The sequence below is a fragment of the Symsagittifera roscoffensis genome, chromosome 5, assembly GCF_963678635.1.
Source record: "Symsagittifera roscoffensis chromosome 5, txSymRosc1.1, whole genome shotgun sequence".
In the NCBI taxonomy this organism is placed as follows: Eukaryota; Metazoa; Xenacoelomorpha; order Acoela; family Convolutidae; genus Symsagittifera; species Symsagittifera roscoffensis.
Genome location: NC_087066.1, coordinates 42,018,740 through 42,037,531, shown reverse-complemented (window position 1 = coordinate 42,037,531; position 18,792 = coordinate 42,018,740). Strand labels below are relative to the sequence as shown.

Below are 18,792 nucleotides of genomic sequence, written 5' to 3'. Positions count from 1 at the left end.
TTACAAAAAATTATTAAGATTATTAGAAAAGATTCAAGGATATCAAAAAGAAATATTATGAAAGTTTCAAGTATCGTAAAAAATTGTTTGAGGTTTGTGATAATTTTAGTGACTATTTGATAGAAGAGCATTTAGGAAATGACTTCGTGATCGAATATTTTTTGTTGTTTGGGGCAATTTTCAAGTGTGGTCGGATTATTTATTAGTTTTTTGACAAGTGGGTTGAGTTTTGTAAAAAATTGTTGGGGGCAATTTTTATGGTGATCGGGAGGTCTTCTTTGTCTTTCTTTTCATTTGTCAAATGATCTGGGGTATTTTTGAGATTTTTATACTTTAGGCTAAATAAAATGGTCGTTCTTTTACTTTAGGCTAATTTAACATATTTGTTTTGGGGATATTTGAGGTCTGAGTTGGGGAAATATTGTTGATCTTTGGTTTATTAGATAAAGGAGGGTTATGATATTATGGTGATATTTATTTTAGTTGTCAAGTTGGAGTGGTTTGCTTATTTTTGACCTGGAGGTCGTAGAGTTATAGTTATAGATATGCCTGGAGTTTAATATTTTTCGTCTAGTTGGTTTGTGTTAAAGTTATAGAAGGTGACGGATTGGATGAATCCTATTGGCTAATTTTGAACTAGAATCGCTGCGTGTTTGTCAGCATGTTATCTTGAAAAGTGAAAGTGTAAAATGTTTCAGAGGTGCAAAGATTATTAAATGTAGAATTAAAGTTGTTTTTGAAATTCAACTTTCTTTAATATTTTAGATTGTGGGATGAATAATTTATAATTTTTACGTGGTTGATTTCTAAGTCGTGAAGACTCTCTATGTTCTGATTTGTCGATTTGTTCTTGGGGTATTATTTGTTCTGTCATTTTTGTATTTTTTCTTTCTTTTTGAGATGTATTTTGATCTAGATTTTTTGTGTTGTTTTTTGTGGTGGTTGATTTTGTTATTTGGTTTTTGAGGTGAACATCTTTTTGTTCCTTTGTTGTATTTTCCGTATGTGGGTCATTTTGAATAACTTGTAAACCTGTAAAAGAATATAATTGAGTTAGTTCGCGGAGTGCGTATTCTTTTGGATAATAAGGTAATAGGTTATTTCGGTGTTGAACGATTTCTTTTTTGTCTGAGTCGGTGATTTTATATGTGACATCAGTGGGTTTTGCAATTATTTGGTATGGTCCTTTACGAAGGGGTTGTAATTTTTTTGAAATTCCTTTTTGAGTATTAAAATTGGGTATTAAAACAAATGTTCCAATTTTTAAATCGGAGGCTGGTGTAAAGCGTGAATTTATTTGTTCATTAATATTTTGCCTTTGTAACAACTTTTTTGTTACTTTTTGGTAAATTTCATTGTGTTTTTTATCTCTGTTTAAAATCCATTCGGTGTGTGTACCGGAGGCTAATTTAAGAATTTGTGGGTGATGAAAATGATCTTCATCGTGTGTATGTAATGGTAGGTTATAACAAATTGAGTCTTTATTTGGATGACAATAACCTTGTGCGTTTTTATGAGAGTTTGCTGTAAACATTATTGGTTTGCGTGGCTTTTGGTTAAAAACCATTTCATATGGTGACATTCCTAGAGTTGTCGTAATTTGTGAATTATATGCTAAGGGAAATAGTTTTACATCTGCTGACCATTCGGTGTATCTTGTATCATTTCCATTGATGATACATCTGAGATATTCTTGTAATGAACGGTTCATACCTTCGACTAAGCCGTTTGTCCAAGGTGCGTGAGATGTACGTGGTTTGTGTTTGATGTTATATAGATGACATAGTGTGATGATTTCATTATTTATGAATTCTGTACCGTTGTCTGTAACTAAAATTTCTGGTAGTCCGAATTTTGCTATCCAGTGTTCATAAAGCGTTGTGTAAGCATAATAAGCGTTACAATGTGGTACTGGGTTAAGTGCTACATAATGTGTAAATGCGTCAACAATTACCATAATGTAGGAGTTTCCTTCTGATGAGGGTGAAATTGGTCCTTTAGTATCAAATGAGATACGATGGTTAAAGTACAAACTTTGTCCTTTAAAATCTTGTTTTTGTGCTATTTGTTTTTGATTTGGATAAGGTTTATTTAGTTGGCATACTATACAGTCATTGCATAGTATTTTTATCCAAATTGGTGCATTTGGGAAATAAAAGTTTTGTATAAAATTTGAATATGTTTTCTCTGATCCAGAGTGTCCTTTAATATTTTGTGCATGTGAAATATTAAAAGCTATGAGAATCATACTTAAAGGGAGACAGGGAACTGTAGATTCATTTAATTTGTATTCTAGAAGGTCTGTGTTTTCGTTAATTGTTGTATTATTGAATTTTCGAAAATATCGGAGGAGTGTTTTATTTCCTAAAATAGTTGTATCTGCCTTGACGGGTTTAGTTTTATATTTGTGCCATGATTTTAATTGTCTAATTACTGGGTCAAGATTTTGGTATTGTTTCAATGTTGAAATTGTAATTGTTTTTGTTGGGGGAGAAAAATGTTTTCAATTTCTAATTTAGATAAGGGTATTGTATCAAGTGGGTCATGGAGGTCAAAAACTTGATTTATTGTGTATTTTGAATCGTTTGTTTGTGGTCCTGATAAGTTTATTTTATCAGTTAAATTTTCTTTTTCAATTAGTGGAAAATGGTCTTTTTTAGGCGGGTGTTGTTTTATTCTTTTTTGTTGGGTGTTATTTTTTATCCATTGTGAATATGGGATTGGTTTAAAAGTTGATGTTCCAAGTAGGTCAACTTCATAGTGATTATTTTGACAATCTAAATAAAGTGGGAAGTGTTGTAGATTGTTTATCTGTGATTGTTCAACGTCAGTTTTTACTGCATATTTGCATTCTAGTCGGGGTGATGTTTCATTTTCTGCAAGGTAGAATTTTATATTTTTGGGTATTTCAACTGTGGTTTTACGTGTAAGTAATTCAGGTGGCGTATTTCGACTTAAGGTGTCTGGTAATGCAAGATTTTTTCCTGCGGTCCAAACTATATGTAAGTTTGGGAATTTCATTAAAATTAGTTGAAATCTATAAACTCGGTGGTTTGGATTAGACTTTTGTGTAAAAAGAAAGATGATTGGTTTATGGTCTGTGCATAGAACTGTGGGATGTTTTGATCCAAGTATCAGAAATTCATATTCTGTTAGTGTATATATTATGGCTGTACATTCTCTCATTAGAGTTGAGAGTCGTAGCTCTGCTTGAGTGAATAATCGAGAATTTGCTGATATGAGGTTCATTTTATTTGTACTATTATGTGATTGTAATAATGCTGCGCCGATGCCAAAGTTCGAAGCATCGCACATTGCATAAAATGGTTGATTTGAATCTGGAATTGTGTTTGAAATTTGTTCAGTTAGAAGTTTTTTAATTTCTTCAAATCGTGCTTGATGTTCTGTATTCCATTCAAAATTATTTTGTTGTCTAAGTATATTATAGAATGGTCGTAGATATAATTGCATTTTATAAACATATTTGCTTAAAAAGTTTAACATTCCAAGGAATTCTTGGATTTTCTTTTTGTTTGTTGGTGGTTGGAGTTTTTGAATAGCGTCTATACGTGATTTCAATGGAGTGATTGTTTTTCTTTCTATATTATGTCCTAAGAATTTAACTCTTGTCAAAAAGAAGTGTGATTTATCGGGGGCGGCCTTCAGATTTTCGTTCTGAAGTATTTGGTGATATTGTTCTAAAACATTGAACATTTCCTCTTTTGTCTGTGATTGCATAAAAACATCGTCTAAATAGGTGATTGCGTTTTTCTTGAGTATTAGTGGTCTAAAAATTTTGCTCATAAAAGTTGAAAATGCTGCTGGTCCTATGGATATTCCATAGAATAAGCGGTTGAATTCGTATTGTTGGTTTCCAATAACAAATTGTGTTAAACGTCGTGATTGTTCATCTAATGGCATTTGATTATATGCACTATTCATATCGGCGGTGGTAAAGTATTTTCCGTTTATTTTTGTTAAAATAACTTGTATTGGTTCAATGGGCCAATTACACTTTGATTCATCTATGAGTGAGTTGAGGTATCTAGCATCGAGAACAATTTTTAATGATTCTCCTTTGGCTAGAATGATAACAGGGTTGATAAATGTGTTGCCTTTTGGTTGTTCTTCTTTGTTTACTGGTGATATAATGTTGTATTGTTCTAAAATGTCGAGTAATCTGTTCACTTTATCGTGTAAGTGAATTGGTACTTTACTTGCTCTTTGTTTTTTGAAAACTGCGTCTGGTTTTAATGGGAGATGTAGTGATGAGCTGATTTTGCCAACATCAAATTTGGATGTTGCATAGACTGATGAATTTTTAATTAGCTGTTTGGCTAGTTTTTCAAATTCGGCTTGTGTTATTTGTGAATGTTGGAAATTAAACATTGTTAAAAATTTCTGTTGATTCTCTGTGTAGTTACTTATGTTGAATGTAGGTTTGAAATATGGGGTTTTTGTGAAATAATCCGTATTTCTGTTTTCGTTACTTATTATATTATTTATAGATAATTCTTCATTAAGGATTGTGGATTGGCAAATATCTAGTAATTGGAGTATATTATTTACACGATATGCTTTTTCGTGTATTGGTGATATTGTAGCGTTGGTTTCGCAATAGCCTAAAAGTCCTAAAGGTAATGTTACTTGGTAAGGTGTATTGTTGTATACTTGTAAGGAAATAATATCTGAATTCGAGTTTTTCAAATATTTTATTGATGAGATTGTGATTTTGAAAAACTTATGAATAGGTTTGAATTCAAAATCTGACATATAAAATTTTTGTTTGTTTTGTTTTTTATCATATTGGTGAACTTGTTTGATTGAAAAATTATAGATGTTTCCTGATAGTGGTTTCAAGTGTTTTCTTTGTTGGTTATATATTGGGTAAAATTTTGAAAAGAATGGTGGTTGCTTATTTAATCTTTGAAAAAATGTTAGGGATGTGTCTTTTGTTTTTGTATATTTATCTTTGATTAATATTTTACTATTCAAGATGTTGATTGTTGGTATATATTTAGAGATAAATGGTATTCCAATGATATTGTGTTTAATATCAGTGATATGGAATATTTGTTTAAATGGTTTGGTTAAAATTTTGTTTTGCTCCATTGTTCTTGTGGGGAGAAGAAATAATTGAATTTTTCCGTAGTTTATTAATGTTGATCCTTGTGCTGTTGCTAGTTTGCTGGAGGTTTCAAGAGGTGTTAGCTTTGGGTGTAAGGTTTTTATTTCATTCCATGTGGGAATGTTTATTATATTTGATTCTGCTCCTGAATCAATTAAAAAATCAATTTCAAGATCTGGTGGTTGAAATTCTTTGCTTCTTGGACTTTCTAAAAGAAATGGTATTGTCCAAATTTTTTCTTTGGGTTGTTCTTTTTGTATGTTTTGATAGATGTGATTTGTATTCAAGCATTTTGTTTTTTCGTTCTCATTGGGTTGATTTGTAGTGTTAATTTCATTAGTTTTTTGTGTCGTCGGTGTGGAATGGATGGGTTCAATATAATAATTGTGAAGGAGTTCTGATTGATTCTCATATATGTGTGATGAAAAAGGTTGTTCATATATAACAGGTTCATAGTCATTTTCGACTTTTATCATATTGATGGAGAGAGTGTTTTCTGTTTCGCTTTCTGAGTCTGATGATTCACAGTATATTTTATTGAGTTGTAACACATCATTTACTGTGTCGTCAATACCTGGAGGGTCTGATGTTGTTTCTGGATTTGATTGTACTTGATTTATATTCCTTTGATGTTTGGGTGTACTACTTCTATGGCGATTATTAGAATTATTATAATGGTTATTATTCCTGTGTGGTGATTGGGAATAATTTCTATAACGATTATTATAACTTGAATGTCGATTTTGTGAATTATTTGGTGATCTGTTTTGGTAATTATTGTTTGGTCTGTTATAGTTCGATCTATTATATGAGTTATTCCTTGATCGATTGTTCGGGTAATTCTGGTTTCGGTTGTTTGAATAACTTCTATTCCGATTATTGGAGTAGTTTCTATTCCTATTGTATGATGAATTTCGTGATTGATTGTTTGGATAGTAATTATTTCTTGATTGGGAATTAGATCTAGAAACAAATCGTGTTGTATTTGAATTTGATCTGGAGTAGTTATTTCTACTTTTTTGTCTATTGTAGTGATTTTGTGACGAATTTTGTGTATTTCTTCGTTCTGGTGATCTTCCTCTATAACTTGAGTTATATGGTGATTGATTTCTTGTATAATTTGTATTGTTCGGGAGTGGTTTTCCTGAACTGTTGTTGCTGTACACAGTTTTGTTCGGTAGATTTTGATCTTTTTTCATGTATTGATAGAATGATTTATTTGGTTCTTTATATTTTTGAGGTTTATTTTGATTGTCTTGCTGTTTTTGTCTACATTCAGAAATACTATGTCCGTATCGTCGGCAATAATTACACCATTTTTTGAAAGATGGTTTGCCTTTAAAGTTTGGGTGTTTTTCGTAAATATTGAGTATTTCAGTGATTTTTTCAACGAGGTCTGTATCTGATTCCTGTATATTGTTTATATTTGTGGAAGCTGTTTCAATTCTGTTAACGTATTGTAATTTCAGATTTTCCGTTTCTTCGAGTTTCATTGTGATTTCTGCTTGTTCTAGTTTGTCTACTAGTTTTTGAAAATCTAAATCGGGTTCTCGAATTGAAGAAGGATGGGATGCTCTCTTTTTTATTGCTATTTTTCTTAATTGCGGTGTTAAGGTCATCATTAAGATTTCTGTCATCTTTGTGTTTTTATAGTCGTGTGTATTTAATGAATATGCTTTTCGAACTAGTGTTTCGATTCGTACTGCTAATTGCTTGATGGTTTCGTTTGGTAATCTGCGAATTTCATTACCGAAAACTCTTTGTTGTTGTTTGTTTCTTTCGGAGTCAAACATTTTTGAAAATTCTTGTGTAAACCTTTTCCAATTTGATTTTATTTCTATAGGCAATACTGAAAACCATTTTTGGGCTGCGCCGTCTAAAGTTGTTTGTATCAACGCTGTGCGTCGATGTATCCAGTTTTGATGTAGTGGCGTATTAATTGGTTCAGGTCCTATATTTAAAATCAAATTTGCTGTTACTGCATTTAAATAGTCTTCTACAGAATATTCAGGGTCTGTTCCTGTGAATACCATTAAAGGTTTATTTGATGTTATTGATGATCCACCCATAAGGTATGGATTCATTGTCATTTGTAATGATTCTGCTGCATTTGGCATTTGAGAAAAATTTGAAAGTTGATTTCTTGTTATTTCGTGTTGTTGAAGATAATATGGGAGTGGTATTTCATTTTGCATTTGTGTTGGTTGGTACGAGTTTGCAATCATTGGGTTTTGTTGCTGAATTGGTTGAAAAGATTGTGTATTAATTGGGTTTTGTTTTTGGATTGGTTGTTGATTTTGTGTATCTATCGGTTGTGGAGAAAAAATTCTATGATATGTATGTGGTTTCTGTACTCCTTGTCCACGATATTCTTGATTATACGGTGCAAATATATCTGGTTGTAAAAAATCATCATCTGAGGATAAGTAATCCATTTGATAAGATGTTTGTTTTTTATTTTTATTTTGTTGAAAAAATGGATAGTTTTCACTACGATCCTGTGGAGGATGTAAATTTGTTTGGAAATTTACTGAATTAGGTGGTGCCATTGAGTTATCCCAGTTTCGAGATCTTGTATAATTACTAGAATTTTTTCGTGGTTGATAATTTGTTTTTGATGGATGTGTGTAATTATAATTATGGTCTGCAAAATTGTTTCTAGTGAACGTTTTGCGTGTTTTTGGCGGTATTGTCATGGGTCTGTATGTTTGGTAATCCATGTGTGAATATTTTGGGGCAACCGAAGGTTTAACGGTTGATTGTAAGGTTACCTGTGTGTGTGAAGGGTTTGTATTTCTTGGTTTTGTTAAGTTTGGACGTATTGGTGAAATACTTTGTTGTGTAGTTGTTGTGTGTACGATTTCTTCATTTATGAAGTGTGATGGTGTCTGGATATCTTGTTGAGTAAGATTCCTAGTTCCATTGAGGTTTTCATTGTGTATGACTGTAGAGTTTAAACTATTATTTTGCATATCGGGTAAAAATGTATTATAGTTTAATGGTGTTGCATCAATGGTTAATGGTATTACTCTTACATAATCTCTTATATAAGATATCGTACTTATTGCTTGGCTTGAGATTGATTGTGGGAAGTTTATGAATGCGGGATGAGACCATTCGGGGTCCCAAACATAGTCTGATTGTTCTGTGATGGCAGTATCATCGTTTGAGTTTTGGGGTCTAAAATTTTTTCTTGCTTGTGAAATTAAATCAATATTATGTGTGAAATAATCTATTATGAACCATGCCAAAATTTTTTGTAAGTCGTGTTTTGTATGTTGTGAAACTTCATCTTTCGTGAAATTTTCTTTAATTATATTTAGAAAACTAGAGAGTAGTGTGATTTCATGTCGTACTCTTATATGTTTAGATGTTTCTGTCGGTGAGACATTTGGTATCTGGATTTCGTTTTCTAATCTCGAGATATAACTATATATTATCGCAAAAACTTCATTGGTGAATATGGAGTTTGCTCTTTGTGAGTTATGATATTGGATGCTTTTTATATATTCTGAGAATACTTTTGAAAATTCTAAATCAAGGTCGTCTGTTTGAATTATATATTTATTGTGATTCTGATTTGGTGAGCTGAATTCTATGGAGTAGATTCCGTATTGTTGTGTTAGGTTACATATATCTTTTAGATAGTGATCGATAATTTGTCTTTTGATTTTTACATCTGGGAACTCTGTTTTACATGGACTGATTCCGGGTTCAAACAAATTTAAGAGTAAATTTTTGCAAAATATATGCTGTCCTCTATCAGTGGTTGCATCTACTATAAAGGGGAAGATATCATCATCATCTGGACTTTCTTCACCTGGGGTGTGTGTTGAGCTCATTTTTTCGTTTGATGACTGTTAATATGTAATTATCAATGTGTCTAATTGGTTGATTCCAATTGTATAAATGTACTGGTTTGTGTTTATACTGCTTTTTTATTCTTCTTTTTCCTCTTTTTGATGAATTTGAAGTTGTTTCTGAGTCGGAAAAATATAATTGATCGTGAATGGGGCAATTTTTATCTATAGATTCTTTTAATTTATAAAGTTCGTCTAAACTGCTGGTTTCTGATTCTGAAAATGCGTTGCGGTTTTTGGAAAATCTTTTTCGTGTAATTTGTCTTTGTTTGGTTATTATTTTTCTTTTTAGTGTTTGTCGTTTTGTTCTGATATATCCAACTGTTTGTGTGTGTGGTGTGATTACAAGATCGTATTTTTTGTTATCTATTTCACAATTGTGTAAAACGATTGTTTGTTTATTTCCTAGGTTTTTAAATGACATAAGGTTTAGGATGACGGATGCAAAAGGTTGTTAAATGATTTCTATTTGCTTAAACTGTTAGTCCTTACGATTTTTTGGTTAGCTTAACCTGGGTCTATTTGTTCAGGGTTGGAGAGAAAAGTATATCGATTCCGAAGAATGATTTTATACTTTCTCGTGGCTAGTATAAGCTAAGGTGTTAACTTACTTAATCTTACTTAAGGGTAGTGATTGTGTTCAGGGTTGGAGAATAGTAAATCGATCCACAAGGTTCAGGTATAATTAGAACGCGAGTAGTTCGTTAGATACTATTTTAAACTTACTAAGTCTAAGATTTATCCTGGGTCTGGTAAGAGGGGGGATCAAGTGAAGGATGAATAACCGAAGTTCTTCACTGTTTATCCTAATTTGAATGATTAGTTTTGTTCAAAAATTTCTATTAGTCCTGGGTTTTTAGAAAGGGTTGGATAGTGAATCGACGTTTGAGGTCGTTAGACACTAGTTAAGTGGGTGGGGGAGAACAAAGTTGTTCTTTTTGATCCAAGGATAGGCCTTGATGATCAAGTTTTAAATTTAATTAAGTAGAAAATGATTTAAGATCCAAGGATAAGCCTTGATGATCTGATTTTAAAATTAAGTGAATTTAAGTTTTAAAATGATTTAAATTTGTGTAAGGAAAAGATTTAGTATTTTTATGATATTAGTGAGCTTATGAATGCTGTTATGTTTAGGTGATGAAGCTGGAACAACAGGATGATTTATAATTACTAACCATTTATTGTCATGCTACTAATTTTTATTTTGATTTTTCAATAAATATTTTTCAAACATGTTTTGTATATTACTGCAGAATTTAGGAAAACGATCTGAGATCTGCTTATCAATCGTTATTGTATATTAATATTTTTGTTTAGCGCCTGAAATGATTTTGAAGATTGACTTCAAGATTTTATGTTTGCAAATGAAAATCTAAATTCATTGCTAGTAGTATTCTAAATACAAAAGTTTGTTCTGGCTTTTGCCGAACTATCATATAACTATATGGTAAGTTTCTACTTTGTCGTATGTCGTCTCTGGTTCGAGGTCTTCTTCCAATTCCGGGTAGTTCTGTTATCGTTCGCAATATTGGCTCTGATCTATTGAGTCGTAGAGACATTTCGATTAAATTATTGTCGTATAACATTTTGTAAATGTTTTGTCTAAATTCTAATCTATTATTGGTTAATTCTAAGCTATTAAGGTCTTGTTCGAGACTTATGGTCGCACCAGATGAATTATGACCGAAGTGTATAACTCATAGAGTAATTTCGGATAGGGTACACCGTCTGCTCGTCACGCTATCTTATTTTCGGCCGGATAGATTCGTGCAACTTCTTAGTCTAATACCGATCCTAATCTTACTCTTATACTATCTAGTCTCAGGTTGTTTAACTAGTCTCTGCTAGGCTCAATAGATCTAGGGTATACTGGTTTATTGCGGCTGCTGAAGTACTCGGGAGAGTTCAACTAACTTCTAAGTTAAATTCAAATCTCTCTGGTGCTGAAATTACAAGTAATTTCAGCACTTACAAATAAGTGGATTGTTAGTCAGGATCATGATTGGTTAATATTAAATACTTTACATTGGTAAAATATCTAATTTATCCAATCATAAAATGTAGTTTAGATCAGGTTCCAATACGGTCCAAAACTGATATTTTTCATATTTTGAAATTTGGATTATTACGCTCAAATTTGATTGGTTGAAATTAATTCCAGTATATCAGAAGACCACCCCCCCCCCCCCGTCTTTAGTACTATTTTTTTGCTTTCTGTGCTTAACTAGGAGGAGTTGTCGGGTGCGAGTACAGGGGCGAGAGACATGGACGACACTCTGACCAATAAGGTGAAGGCAGTGGGCAAGATGGCCAAGTACTACGACAAGATGGCCAGCGACAACAAACTAGCCGTCCGCATGAAAGGTACACTGATAGTTGAAATCTATAAAGATAAAGGAGATTTTTTTTTTAATTTCAGCTATTTTATTTACAGATGGTTCTTCATTGCTGGGAAATCAAATTATACTGCCAGATTTGGACTTAATCACTGGACGCAAATCACTGAACTCTGAATAACGAAATAAATTTGATAGTTTTGGAGGATTTTGAAGCAACACCTTTCTTCACCTCAAATGAAAGCTAATTATAACAGCGATTGATGAAACAGTTCAGCATTAGTTTGATAGGTCTTAACGTTTTTTTTTGGGTTTCAGTAACGAGGTTTCAGATGGCAGTGGGAACTTGGAACTTTTTAAGAGTAATCGATGAACGTAGTGAAGACTCTTAAATAGGTCTTGCTGATTTTTTTCGTTTTTTTTTCAGGAAAAAGTCTCAAAATATTGATGCACTTAGGTATAAGGCACTTTTTGAGTGCATTTGAAATTCATCTGCTAAAAGTGACGTAAAGAGCACTCACCAAATACGAACGTGGAAATGGCGCGAAAAAACGTGAACGATTTCTAGTTTTGAAAGTGGAATTTATTTTTAAGATTTCCCAGCGGAATAAAAACTTTACCATTTGATCCAGTTTTCTCAATTTGGGTTCATGTTATCAAAAAACGCCACTCATAAATCGTTTTAAAAGTTCAAAGAGCTTAAAGGGCATCTATTTTTTTCCTTGAAATTCGAAAGTTGAGGTTTTTTAGAAAAAAGTCATTGTTGTTTTTATGTTTACTTGCGTTCATTACTCCTTTTCAATCTTCGATTGGCTGTTTTCATTTCAAATTTTGTTGAATTTGGAAGCTAAGCATAATACTGAGCAACGTTTCCAAATTGAAACTGTTCCAGCAGGGGCGGATCTAGGTTTTTTCGAGGGAAGGGGCGGATTGTCGAAGAAATAGTCCATTTTATTGACCAAATTTTCTGCACCGCAGGTAAGTTTTTGAAAAAAAAGGCCAACAAAAAGCGTTCTAAGGCACTTTTTCTGAAAATTTTGGCTAAAAATTGCGTTTTTTTGGCGCGCTCTCCCCTTTCAAATTCAGTTATAATTTGGCGCCAAGGGCTCCTTTGGAACAATTTTAGGGCCAGTTCAGCCAGAAAGGGATATCTCAAAATAGTACCAAGGGGGACCCTTTGGGTCCACAGGGGTTCAAAATCGGGGGGAGGGTGGTGGAGGGGGCTTCCGACTTCTTCCATCCCCAAATCCGCTACTTTGTATGGTTTTATTGTACTGAGGCTAAATTGTATGATTTTTTAACATACTATTGCAAATATTATTAAGATACCAGTTCCCTTCTACTGCTTTTTCTACGTTCAGCTGAATTTTAATTGTAATTGTTCTAAGTTTAATGACAACAATTGCAAATTAAATACAGCTGTAATTAGGATATATCATTCAAAAAAAAATCAGCTTGTCGAGCAGATTGAAAAAAAAGGCTGACCCTTTCGGTGCTAACCTTTTTACATTTTAAATAGAAACGAGCCGGATAAACTCAAAATCTCGAAATAATGGTTTAATTTATAATTTTTCCTTTAATTAAGAGCGGGCGCTCTGATTATTGCGTAGATTCAAAACTCAAAACATTTTGAAAATTTTTAATTAAAATTCAAAACTTAACTGTTGTTTGACATCCTCGATACTGAAACAAAAAAAAACGTTAAAACAAAAAATCAAACTATTTGTGAACTGTTTCATTAATTGCTGGTAAATTCTACTTCCATTTGAGATAAAAGACGAGCTGATCCAACATGATCAATTACTACCAAATTGGTTTTATTGTTCCGATTTTCGAAGAAAACGGAGTTTTTATGCTTGATGGGATTTTTTTCAGTCAATTTTTGGCAATCAAAACAAAATATTTAGAAAAATTATACCACATTGAAAATATCGACTCCCTTAAATCAAATTCAAAATTTTGTTTTACCTCCAACCTGTTTCGTAGAGTTCTGGAAGTTTTAAAATAGACTATTTGGCATGCTCTGGACTAAATTATGCACGCTTTGAGAGTTTATCCATAATGCTGAGAGAGTAACGCGAATTTTTTATGCTCGGCGAGTTATCTTGCGCTACAATATCGAATTGAGGCTAAGCTAATTTTTCGTTCCAAATTGAATTGAGGCTAAGCTAATCGGTCGTATTACGTGCGCAAGATTCAATTTTTGTTACTTGACTTTTGATGTTTTTATTTTTTTTCTCCAAAATTTATGGTTTTTCTAAATATTTTGCTTTCCTAAAAATTTCGATACGGATTAAGGTGCAGTCGGAACAATCAGGGCCTTACCCTGATATACGAGTAATCTTGTTTTTATCCAGAGTTAAGTGGTTTGCGATTGCCTAGTTAATGATTAAGCTCAAACGTGGCAATCGATTACTTGATTTATTAGCAATGATTAAGATCAAATGTGGCGATCTTTTACTTGATTTATTAGCAATGAAAAATCATCGACACCCAAATTTACTTTCAAATCTGAAGAATCATTGACACCCAAAATTACTTTTGAATCTGAACTCAATGAAACCAGATCAATATGATACAATATCATTAGTCCTGATCCTTGTTATACACCACTTCAACAGCGACATAAATGACAAACAGCAGCAAGTAAAACAATGATAGCCGTTTACTGTGCAAGTGGCACAGAATTTTCCGACCATAGTCTAGAAATACAAAAGAAATTTCTTTTTAAATTAGTGTAGTTTTTTTCTGCATGACTTATTAAAAAGATCCGAAAACTGGAAAATTTGACTGTCATAGTAAAGTAAGCAATTTGGAAAAAACTTTGTAGAAAAATGTTTAAGAAAACAAAAAATATCATGAAAAGTGCAAGAATAATTTTCCTTTTTTGGCAGACAATTTTTTTGAAGTTTTGATGTTTTTTCTCGAATGGCGTTTAAAAACTCCCAAAATCACTTTAGTTGGGTAAAACTAAGTTTTTGCCGTTTGAAATATGGAAAAACATGCCATTTTTAGCCCGCTCGCTCGAATTGTTTGCTCAAATTTGGACTAAAATCAAAAATTTTAAATCGGTTTTTTTCATCGTTGGGACTGTTTTTTCTAAATTTGTTTAATGTCGCTCGAATAATGACTGAAAGGGCTTTCCTATGATATATATCTTGACTCATTCGCGTAATTGTTTGTGGTTCTTGATTTTGCGTGGAAAACAATATGAAAAAAAAACACCCGAAATAGAAATTTCCTCCTCATTTTTAAGAGTATTGAACGAAGTGAGTACTCTTATATAGGTCTTGCTGATTTTTTTCAGGAAAAAGTCTTAAAATTTGCTCACGCTCAATTTTTATTTTTCGCGGTTAGATTTGTTATTTTTTTTTAAGTTCATTGCATTTCTATTGGTAAGAGGAACACAATGTTCACTATGGAACAGAAAAAGCGTAAAAGCCATGAAAAACGTCGTTGTCTTCAAACTTCGAAAATGGAATCTAACAATCAGATTTTCCAGCAAAGTTGAAATGTTCCCTATTGGTCCAGTTTTCTCAAACTGGGTTAATTTAAACAAAAAAGTGTCCATCATAAAATGTTCTACAAATTCAACGAGTTTTAAGGCTATCTTTTTTTTTCTTCAAAATTCAAAAGTTGTAGATTTTTGAAAAAACAAGTCGGTTTTTTTTCAGTTTTCTTGCGTTCATTACTCTTTTCCATCTGTCAGTTGGCTGTTTCAAATAATCGAAACAACAAAATCGCTTCTTCCAAAGCCCCTAATGTTCCGATTGCCCCTTAATCTATATCGAATAGTTTTTGGGAAACGAAAATTTTGAAAATCTATAAATTTTGGAGAATGTCAAAAGCCTTCGAAAGTCGCAACAATTACCCATTTTTACTGTTTTCCCTATTCACCCGATTATTTTCAAAGTCAAAATGCTCATATCAATGAAACTTGAAGTTTATTTCCAACATTAAGACAGAATTTTTTCCTGTTCCCCTGTTTTCATGAATCATTTCCAATTGTCACTTGGCTATGTTTATTTTAATTACGGTTTTGCCTAATTGTCTATGGTCCGTCTATGGTTCTTTCGTTTAGGCTCAGTCCTTTAGAGTACCTTTTAGAAAATTGTAATTTTGTAACTTGAAGCTGATGCGATGCGTCTCGTTTTTTGAGCAAGCTTCTGCATCTCTGTATCCATCTTGGTAAGTCTCTTTTTTATACTAAGTCTGTTTTTATTGTGAAGTTTGAAGTTCTTCCAAGTGAGGAGCGACAATAGTTATTTTTTCCTTCCTCCGCGAAGTAACTGAAAAGCTTAAAAACATAATTTTTGGGCTGTTTATTTAAACTTTCTCAAGCATTTGGCCCAGAACACAATTCTCAATCTCTGCCATCTTAAACTATTTCAAAAAGTTTGTCACAACATTTATGCTAATTTTTAGTAAATGAACTATTTTTAATCACCAAATTAACTTATCTTCTGATCATATTCATAACTTATTTTAACTTGCCTGAAGACTTGTAAAACAATAAAAACACAATTTCTGATACAAAAAATAAAGCCCGAAAGCGACGAACAAGTAAAAATTGGGTCTAGTTTTCAATAAATGTTTTGCAGAGCACAAAATCAAATAAGCAGTTGGGTTATTATATGATTAATCTTAAAAAAATTTTAATCTCTTGATTACAAAAAGTTGAGCGTAGCTATTTATTCGTGGAGCTATTTTTTCATTTCGTTTTCTTTGTTGAAAGGAAGGAAAACTTCTTTATGGAACAGCAAAAGTGTAAAGTTCTTGCAAAAACGTGATCGACTGCTAATTTCGAAAGAAAATTTATTTTTCAGATTTCCCAGCGAAATAACAAACTTACTTACTTATTGATCAAGTTTTCTCAATATGAGTGAATTTTATCAAAAAGATATTTTTGATGAAGCTGTTTGCTGATAGGACTAGGAGACAATGAGCAACTGAGGAAAGACATCCTGACGGGAAAAGAGAGCAGCTCGGAGGCGAAGAAGGTGAGAGCGGGCAATGCACGTAACCTGCAGTTCAATGAGGCCAAGAAACTGGACTCGGACAACGAGGCCATCAACCCTACAGACGATGTCGCCTCAGTCACTTCCAGCGGCAGGTCCAAATACAATGCCAGCAATGCATCTACCAGAAGATCACGGTTGGTCGCTACTTTTTGTACTCGTTTGTTTTGTTTGTCTTTGCAGATATAAGCGGTGATAATAGCTAAGTGTAACTGAACTCAGTGAAAACAACTTTTGGCCCTTTTTTCTTCCCCCCTCCCCCACCTACAATTTTTTATAATTAAAATTACTGTTCACATTGTCCGATTGTCATGAAAATTGACATGCTGATAAATTAAGGGTTGGCATGTTATTTAACATTGTTATTTAACATTGAATTTAACTTACAGTGTTATTTACAATTTCTAACAGTGATGTTAGCTATTTCTTAGAAATATGAGTAATTCTTAGAAAAACACAACGCAACTATACTGCATGCTTGTTCCGAAACGATTGTAGCGAATCTCGAACGGATGAAAAAAAAAATTTCAAACCAATTGCAGTTTCACTTGACAAACTACAGAGCGAAAAATCTCACCTGACGTATGGGAAGCTTCGTGCTCAACTCGGCGTTGAGAAAGCCGGAAAGTTAGCGTTTCTGTTCAACAAACTCAACTCTTGTTGATATGTTAATTTAATTAACAATTTAACAAAAATAACATGTTTTTTTTCGATAAATAACAGTTAGTTTGTTATTTTTGTTTTTAACTTACATTTTGCCAACCCTGCAAACATATTTGGTCTTCATAATCAGCCATGTAAAACTACTCGTTAGACCATAAAATTGATGCTTGTGTGAGGTGAGGAAAAAAGGAAAAAGAGCCCAATTTTGACAGTGCTTTTATGGGTTTTGCTTTCTTGGTTTCTGCGCACCCAAAAAATGCTTTGTTTGTCATACCAATGCTAAAGAATGTGAAATTTTATTACTATGGAATTTTTTTTCAATAGCATGGAATTATATATCGAATAAAGTCGAACCATCTGCTTAGCAGAACAAACTCGAGAAATTTTTTTGGTCGAGAAAGTCGATGCATACCGACTTTTGGTCGACACTGTCAAAACATGAAGTCAGCTCCTCGACCGGGGACGAGAAGCACTTTTTGTCAATCCGGGATGCCACTCTTGTTCAACATATTCACTCATGCCGACGAGGTTTTCACCTGCTCTTAGATGCTCGAGGTCCGCGATTTAAGATGATAGCAAAGTTGCAATCTAGTTAATCTATCTGTCTGGCGCTAACTGGTATTTAACCTTCGTAGTTGTCTGTCGCCTTCGGATGACCGCTATTTCATTGTCTCCGACTAACTTTCTATATTACGGTTTTTAAACTTAACGGATTAATTTACTTATCGAAACCGTCTTTTCACATGGAGCAGCCAACAGGTCAGAGTGGGGGGAAAACCCACTGGGGATTACGTCGTTATGGCCGTCTACGTTAGCCGAGCCACCAATGCTATGGGAGTTTTGGTTTAACCGATTTCAATGGGGCATGGTGGCCAAACACAGTATCAATCCGAAAAACATTTACTACGCCAGCACGCTAACAACAGCTCAAATTACGGCTCTACCGCAGGAGTTAGATGGGAAAGATCGTCTGGTGGCTGAGCAGACATTAATATCGAACTTGTACCTGTGACTGGGGGAAAAAGGGCAGGATGAATTCCACAGAAGAAAACCACACTTGGATCTCTCTACAACACGGTACGCTAGAGTTATCGATGCTCTAGAAACTGAGTGCAAGAGAGAACGCAATGAAACCTATGAAACATTCCAGTTAATGGCAAGAAAACAACAAACTGGAGAATCCTTGGAGCAGTTCCATTCGATTTCAAGTGGCTTAGCAGCACGGTGCACTTTTGGAGCGTTGGAGACAAGAATCTTAAGTGACGTTTCATTGTAAACATGAATAATAGAGGGGCACAGAACGAACTATGTCGATCAACAAAAACACCAGAGGAGGTGTATCGTGTCGCGCTCTCATACGAACGTGGATACAAGTACGCTAAGACATAACAGAACCGGTGGGGATAATCCGAGGGGGATATCGGAACAGCAGACAGCGCGGCCGTGGATTGTTCAGGGGACGAGCGGATCTGAGAGGGGGAGCATCTAAAAGGTGCTGTAACTGTGATCAACCCAACTTTACTCCAGAACATCTGGCAAGATGCCCGGCTAGAAGTGCGACGTGTAATTTTTACCGGAAGACCGGACACTATGAGAAAACCTGTCGGGAAAGCGTACTAACCGAGGGAGACCTGCGGTGGGATTGATTCAGGATGTGAACGTTAGCGAAATAGGCGACGCTGAGGATGTCTATTCGCAGCACGAAAACTCAGTTGGATGGGTCAACGCGCCGGAGAAAAGGCAACGATCATGAGATTCGGACAGCTCAGGAGATTACCTTGTGATGG

General features: G+C 33.7%; 1 protein-coding gene across 1 annotated transcript in view; it reads left to right on the top strand.

The window, feature by feature from the left end:
* Positions 1 to 18,792, top strand: part of LOC134846733 (protein phosphatase 3 catalytic subunit alpha-like) — a 142,522-nt gene that overhangs the window by 17,417 nt on the left and 106,313 nt on the right. The window contains exons 8-9 of the mRNA XM_063864120.1: positions 11,217 to 11,352; positions 16,254 to 16,479. Of these exons, the coding sequence (XP_063720190.1) occupies positions 11,217 to 11,352; positions 16,254 to 16,479 (362 nt within the window). The remainder of the gene's footprint in view (positions 1 to 11,216; positions 11,353 to 16,253; positions 16,480 to 18,792) is intronic.